The sequence below is a fragment of the Cibotium barometz genome, chromosome 36, assembly GCF_041138505.1.
Source record: "Cibotium barometz isolate CiBa-2024 chromosome 36, ASM4113850v1, whole genome shotgun sequence".
NCBI classification, from domain to species: Eukaryota; Viridiplantae; Streptophyta; class Polypodiopsida; order Cyatheales; family Cibotiaceae; genus Cibotium; species Cibotium barometz.
The window spans coordinates 44,883,293-44,890,698 of record NC_141081.1 but is presented as its reverse complement, the minus strand read 5'-3'; the positions used below and the strand labels follow the sequence as shown (position 1 = coordinate 44,890,698).

The following is a 7,406-nucleotide window of genomic DNA, read 5'->3' as shown; positions in this document are numbered from 1 at the left end:
AGAGGCAGGGGGAGCCAAAGAGGGCAAGGTGGTTGGCAAAGAAATCAAAATACAAATAGCATAGAGTGCTATTACTGTGACAAACTAGGACACATGGCAAAAGACTGCTACAAAAAGTAGAATGACATTAAAGGTGGGACCAATTAAGCTAAACATGTGGTCAAAAGCTAGTGTTTTTGTTTCTATGGCATGTGTAAATGTATGCTTGTATACTAATTTGAACGTAACGGAGATGAAAAAGTACAATGTCTAAATATTGGAGGTATTTTTGAATACTTTCTAATTATTTGAAGGTATTAATTATAACTAACTTTTCTTTTCATATAGGGGCGCCGGGGACTTCACTTTACTTCTACACACATGCATACACACGAGTGCCCGATCGAGTGCCCGTCCTTGGTTTTGAGGAGGGCATAAATTGGACTAATATTTTTTCTTATATAATTTGGAAGGGTGAAGCCTTGGTATTTTTTTCAAATTGAAGCCTTTCTTTGGAAGATTTTTATGAGACGTTTACGAACCTTTCAAACCTTCAACCTTGAAACTAACGCGTATTCTTCAAAATTTCTAGTGTACTCAAGTATTCTTCAAAATTTCTAGTGTACTCAAGTATTCTTCAAAATTTCCCACGGTACTCAGTTTTGTTTTTGGCTTACACTAGCCTCAAGTTCTCGATTCGATTTTGAAGAATAGCCCCATTATTTTATTTGAAGGGCGACCCAAGCCGTAGAGTCGTTGGTTTTGAAGAGTAGCCTCATTATTTTATTATCTTTGGAAGCCTTTTATGAGACTTTTACGAACCCGAGGAAGACATTCTTGCGACTTTCAAAGTGAGAAAGACTTTTTTAAGTGAGACTTTTTCGATTTTGAAGAATAGCCCCATTATTTTATTTGAAGGGAAGAGTAGCCCCATTATTTTATTATCTTTGGAAGCCGAGGAAGACATTCTTGCGACTTTCAAAGTGAGAAAAGACTTTTTTGAGACATAAGCTAGCATGACGTTTCAAAGTCAGAAGACTTTTTTGAGACTTAATTGAAGCTAGCATGACTTCCGTGGTTAAATCCATGAGACCTGCGAGGCTGCTCATGTAGATCTGTCGGTGCTCGAGCCTCGGTGACGTGCTACTCTTTGTATAAATAAGAGACGAGGCGGGCCCTTTGTGCCGAGCACTTGCTAGACTTCGAATAAGTAAGAGACAAGGCGGGTGCTTGTTGGTGCATCGCACACATTCAGGCGTCGCGATGGAGCAGCTTATGCAGCTTAATGCAGTATCGTCCAGCTTCCAACTACCGTTCCTGCGCTGCTCTTTCCCTGCGAAGCTGCATCCAGACTACCAATTGATCAAAGGCAAGTGTGACGACTGGATCGTGGCGGTGGCTCAGCCTCCCTCGGAGTCTGCCCGGCAGTTCTTGCTAGACTGCCTCCTCCCACGCTTCTGCTGCTGGGGCATCCCCAGCGGCCACAGTGGCCGCCTTCTCCTCGTCACCAAGATCCTCTCCTGGCTCTTCGTCTCTGACACGGACGACGATAATCCAGACGCCTTGGGCGCGGACCACGAGGCCAGCGCGCAGCGTCACCAGCTCATCATGGCCATCCTGCGGCGCGTCGGCCTCTACGTTCCGACATCATCTCCCACATTGTCCAGCACGAGCAGCGCGCAGCTGAAGGCCCTGGCCGAGGTGTGGGAGGAGGCGTGCGCGGACATGCCGGCCGGTGTCCGGGACCGCTTCATCGACTCAATGGCGCAATACCTCGACGCGGTCAGACTTCAAGCAATCTACCGCAGCTCACGTCGCCTGCCGACAGACGTCGAGGGGTACGTCAGTATCTGCCGCCCGGCCTCGTTCTGCCTTCCGGCATTCGCTCTCATGGAATACGCGCTGGGGATTGAACTGGACAAAGATACGTCCGGCGATGCGCTCATCGTGCAACTGCAGAACGCTGTCATCGACCACATCTGCTTCTGCAACGACCTCCTCTCCTGCCACGTCGAGAGCGCCGTTGGTGATTTCTTCAACCTGCCGTCTGTCGTCTACTACTCCAGCTCCGCTAGCTGCTCCAGCTTTAGCTTCCAAGAGGCAATCAACCGCGTGGTGGAGATGGTGGAGAGGGCAGACGCCACATGCGTGGACCTGGTGGCTCGTATCCTCAGCTCCAGTCTCGCAGACAGGCCGGGCGTGCGCAGCTATGTTGAGGGGCTCTGCTCTGGCATGTCTGGCAACTTGCGCTGGTCTTACGAGACAGCCCGGTACCGCTAGGATGCTAAAGAGAAAAAGAAGAAGAAGACTGCACGACATCTAGAGATATATATATGAATGACACATGGCAATAAATCTTTGAGTGTTCTAATTTTATCACCTTTCCAAGTCCGCTCTCAATGTGCTTTGCCACTCAAGTTATACTTGGGATTTTTACTATTCCATCATTAGCTAACATGCTCGGCCAGTGTATCTTCATTGTGGACATGTATCAATTGGTGGAATAAACTGCATTTTTCCTATTTTTTTGGCTACGTTAAGTTCGAGTTACTTTTTATTCGATTTTTCTCTGTCATTGATGTTCAAAAGTCTATGTCTATAGATATAGGGTAGAGCATCCTTTTACATGACGGCCACCAAAGGAAGATCTGACCTATCATCACTTTTTTTTTGGCAACTGGCCTTAGGCCCAAGATCCTCCCACAGTTATCAAATTTTCAGTGTCCTAGGTGTTGTAAGCACTTTTTTATCCGCTTCTAGGCGATGTCATTTAGCAAGTACCTACCGTCACTTTAACTCGAGTTTACATGGAAAAACATGAAAGAAAAGGTTCAATTGTGCAACAGTTTTGATGAGGTGTCTTTTGTGCATTGGTTGAAATTCTGTAGTATGACAGCGAGTAAAGGTTCTCCTACATGGGATGTCAGCATTTTTAGGTTACTTAGTTCTATTATTTGAATAACAAATTAGTGTTGAATAAAAATTTAAAAATATTATTGTTTTGTGTCTCGTCAGAGGCTTATATTTCCTATGTGCCACTAATATGGCCCCTTTGTCGGTGTGACTGTGATATCGTGGCATTGCTTCGGGCTTGGCATTAAGTCTTTTTCTATTTCTCCAGCTTCTTAATTTCAAGAGGAAGACAAAGAAGAGAAGAATAAGAGAAGGGGTAGCCGCAAGCAAATCCCTTCACAATTGTTGAAGCTTGGAAAGGGCATAACTCTTCAATATAGAAGCGTTGGATTCATATACATTAAAAAAACAAAGATGTACCTCTCTGAAGTTCATCTGCATTTTTTGTTTAGACATCAAGTGTGGCTACTTTGTACGCTATGCGATATGCCCAGAGTGCTGCTGGTGGCAACTTTTGTTCCCACAATCGTTTCAGCTAGCCTCTACTGTCTTGGTCAAGATAGCACATAGAACTTTATTCGTGTTTTTGGCTTGTTGGCTTGGGGGTGGTAGTGCGCGAGGATTTTTCATGGGTGACCAAGAATTGGGTAAATTCATTGATGAAGTGTGTGCCATTGTCACTTACCACCTCAAGAGGGCACCCAAAACGTGTGACCACATACCCGCGTAAAGGAATTTCGCTATGGATCTTGCATTAGCTTTGTGGGTGGCCTTAGCTTTGACCCATTTTGTGCAGTAGTCCATGGCCACTGTAATATATCATGCCTGAGTGTGTCGAGCCATCAAACTAATGGGTCCTACAAAATCAATGCCCCACTTCTTAAATGGCTGCAAGGGCACGATCAGCTTTGGGGGCATTCTATCCTTACTTTGTGGAATTTCCATTCGTTGAAACTCATAGCATTGTTTGATGTATTCCGCAGCATCTCCAAACAAAGTGGGCCACCACAGTCCTACTAGTAGGATTTTTCGAGCAATGATGTCTGTTTGCGAAGTGTTTGTCTAAGATTCCAGAGTGGGATTTCTCTAGAATAAAGAAATATAAATTCTCTTGGACATAGCATCTCATGATTCTGTCTTTGCCTTTCCCGTAAAGTTGCCTTGCAATCAACTAATAGGGGCAGCCTTTTTGATGAGGCGTCTTGCTCTATCTTTGTTGTTAAGACATTCGGTGGGTAGGCCATTAGCGAGGAAGTGTGCAATTTCCTCTCCCCATTCTGGAATGAAGCATGGTTGAAACAAGGGGGCATCTAGCAGGTCATCATCAACACCCACCGGGGTGGCTCACCATTGGGGATGTGCGACATATGGTCAGCCAAGACATGTTGTAAGCCTTTTCGTACCATGACAGTAAAGTCAAATTCTAACAGAATCAATAGCCATTTGGTGATCCTACAAGTGGTACAAGGTTTATTTACGAGGTAAAGGAGAGCTTGATGGTCCACAAAGAAAATGAAATTGGTTGCCGAAAGATAATGGCAAAAATTTTTAACCGTGTAGACCATGGCTAACCCTTCTCTTTCTGTGGTGGTATAGTTTTGTTCTACCTCGTTTGGTTGGCCGACTAATAAAGCTAATAGGGAAATCCCTATTGTGTTCGCTGGGTTGTGCTAGTACACACCCAATTACAAAGGCAGAGGCATCAATGTGAACATGAAATATGATTTCCCTATCTGGGGATCTCAAGATGGGGGCTCTTGCCAAGGCTTTCTTTAGGTCCACAATGGTGGTGACTGTTGAGATTCAAGCTCGATGTCAGTGTGAGCCAGTTATGCTATGTGCTGGCAGATTAGGTAGGAACATGTGTGAGACATAAATGACCGCGTGTCCAGCTGGTCATAGGGTGTGGACATTAGCTAGGGTTAGTAGAGTGTGGACACAACTCATTGTGTGTTGTGTGGATTATGGATTAGTGCATTATGCTTTGTGTGAGAGTGGACATGGCTTCCCTCTATGGTTAGGGTTTGCAATATACATTAGGGTTTGCTCCTGTGTGTGTGTCTCCTCCTCCTCTACCGTTCTTTCAACATGGTATCAGAGCCTTGTGCTGTTTATTAGGGTTTATGAGTGAGTGAGTGAAGAGGGAAGAGAAGAAGCTGTGAAAAGAAGCTGTGAAGCTGTCCATTGGAGCTGTGAAGCTTGGAGCACACCGAATCTTATCAGATCTGAGAGCTTGGCCTACCGGGTAAGGTCTTCTAAACATCCTTGAGCGGATTGCAGGTGAAACAGGCAAAAGAAAAGCAAAATAGAGCAAATCAAAGCAAAGCAAAATTCTGGTTTTTGAAGCTTTCCATTAAAGCTTGGGAACATTGATGTATGGTGGAAATACATGTAAATCTGGCAAAGCAAACATGTATCTGACAATGAGAGATGTATTGGCAACTTCTATGCAAGCCCTACTGTGATTTTGGAGCAATTTACATGCATTTGATTGAGTGAAATTACTGGTTTTTTGAGCTCTCACAAAACAGAGAGAAGAAAGTCAAAAATTGATGCATTTGGAGTCTATTTTTGGTGAAAATCAAAGCATTGGTGGGTTGCACACATACCTAGTGTCTTGGGCACCCATTACTATCATCAATTGTCAACAAAAACTCTCCAAAACCCTTCTACAGCAGGCGGCGCAGCCATCTACAGAGAAACAGAGCTGAAAACTGTCCGTCCTGACGCGAGGAGATCGATTACTCATTGGTTGCTTGATATCCTTCACAATTTCTTTAGCAATTGGATGCTTTACACTTTGGAGAAGAAGGCTATGTAATTTTCTTGGTCAATGATGCTTAATTGAGCTGGGAATGAGCTGATTAAAACAGGCTGTCCACTGGTTGCAGAGAAACAGAGCATTTTAATTGAGCAATTAATCTTTGGTGTTTTACAATTGGACAAATTCCTCTTACATGGAGTTGATGGACACTATTGCTAAGCCAATGAATGCCTGGTTGCTCAATTTGGTGAAATATTGAAGAAATTAGAGCCAAATCATTACTGGTTTTTCTGGTTTTTCCAAAAACAGAAAAAGGGGTTTTCAAAAATTGATAATTATACATGTCAAATGGAGTTGATACTCAACATTGAGGTTCATTAGGTGTCAATGCAAGTTGCCTAGACTTGATTGCACCATTACATTGCGATTTGGAGCCTTGGAAGGCGTGTCAATTCAGGGTATCCCGCACTGCATGAGTCAGTTCATCTTGGATGATTACAGGTTGATTTTCTACATAAAATTTGGAGTTTGTTGGCTACCTTGGAGTATCTGGAACATTAATTGGATTGTGGTTGAGCTGAGGAAGGCTCATTTATAGATTTGAAGTGTACGGAAGGTGTATGCATTGAGCAACATGTCGGACAATCCAGTTCAGATTGTTGGTGAAAAGCTGGATAGGAAGAACTTCCAGGCATGGAAGTACAGGATAAAGAGTTTCTTGAAAGGAAAAGGATTTTGGAATCTCATTACAGGTGCTGAGCTAGAGCCTGAGTTACCTCGGCAACCTACACAGCAGCAGCTTATTGCTCATAAGCAATGGTTAGAGAGAGCGTTCAAAGTGCTGCATTATTTGTCTATATGCATTTCTGATGCTATGCTCATACACATTCAGGATGATGAGAATCCCAAAGATGCATGGGATACTTTGGTCAAGATGTTTGATACAGATATGAGTGCTCGCAAGTCTCAATTGCGACAGCAGATACACAATGTGAAAAGGAATAAAAGGACCATACATGATTATGTGCAAGAAATCAAGAAGTTTGCAGATGCATTGGCCACAATAAATGCCCCCATGCCTGATGATGATTTGGTGGATATTACCTTGCGTGGTCTTGGCAAGGAATACAAATCCTTTGATACATCTATCTCAGTGAGGAGTACAGGTCTACCCGACTTCGATGAGTTGGTTTCACTCTTATTGGTTGAGGAAATCAAGCTCAGTGATTCATTTTTGGATGCATCTACTAGTCATGATGATGGCAGAAATCAGGCTTTCTACTCGCAGAGAGGCTTTAGAGGCAGGGGGAGATTTGCATCACGTGGACGTGGTGGTAATGGTCGTGGATGGCAGGATAGGCCTCCACAACAGAATTTTCAGCCTTCATATGGTGCTCGAGGTGGTCGTGGATATGCACCACAAAGAGGCAGAGGTACCCCCCGTGGACGAGGACGTTGGCAAGGCCAACAAAATGCTATGCAAGATGTGGAATGCCATTATTGTGGCAAATATGGTCATATGGCGAGAGATTGCTTTCGCAAACAGAATGATTTGAGAGGGGGAAGAGCACAACGTGGTGGTCATTATGGTGGAAACTATGCACTGCAACTATGCATCAAGTAGCAATGATGGAACTGCAAATCATTTGTTTGCCATGAAGCATGTTGTGGGTTCTATGACAACAAATGCTGAGAATGATGATACATGGTACATGGACTCAGGAGCATCAAACCATATGACATGTCATGGTGAATGGTTTGAGCACATGAAGCCAATGGATGTCAAAGGCTATGTGGAAACAGGTGATGA

General features: G+C 43.9%; 1 protein-coding gene across 1 annotated transcript; it reads left to right on the top strand.

Moving 5' to 3' along the window:
* The first annotated feature begins 1,223 nt into the window (after positions 1-1,223).
* LOC147617937 (microbial Terpene synthase-like protein 13) lies at positions 1,224-2,259 on the top strand. Its single transcript, XM_086775528.1, has one exon. It carries the CDS (start codon positions 1,243-1,245, stop codon positions 2,257-2,259), a length of 1,017 nt encoding a protein of 338 aa, XP_086631654.1. The 5' UTR covers positions 1,224-1,242.
* Positions 2,260-7,406: the final 5,147 nt, after the last annotated feature.

Excerpts from the sequence above, each read along its gene's own strand:
- LOC147617937 (XM_086775528.1), top strand. The coding sequence starts at position 1,243 with ATGGAGCAGCTTATGCAGCTTAATGCAGTATCGTCCAGCTTCCAACTA.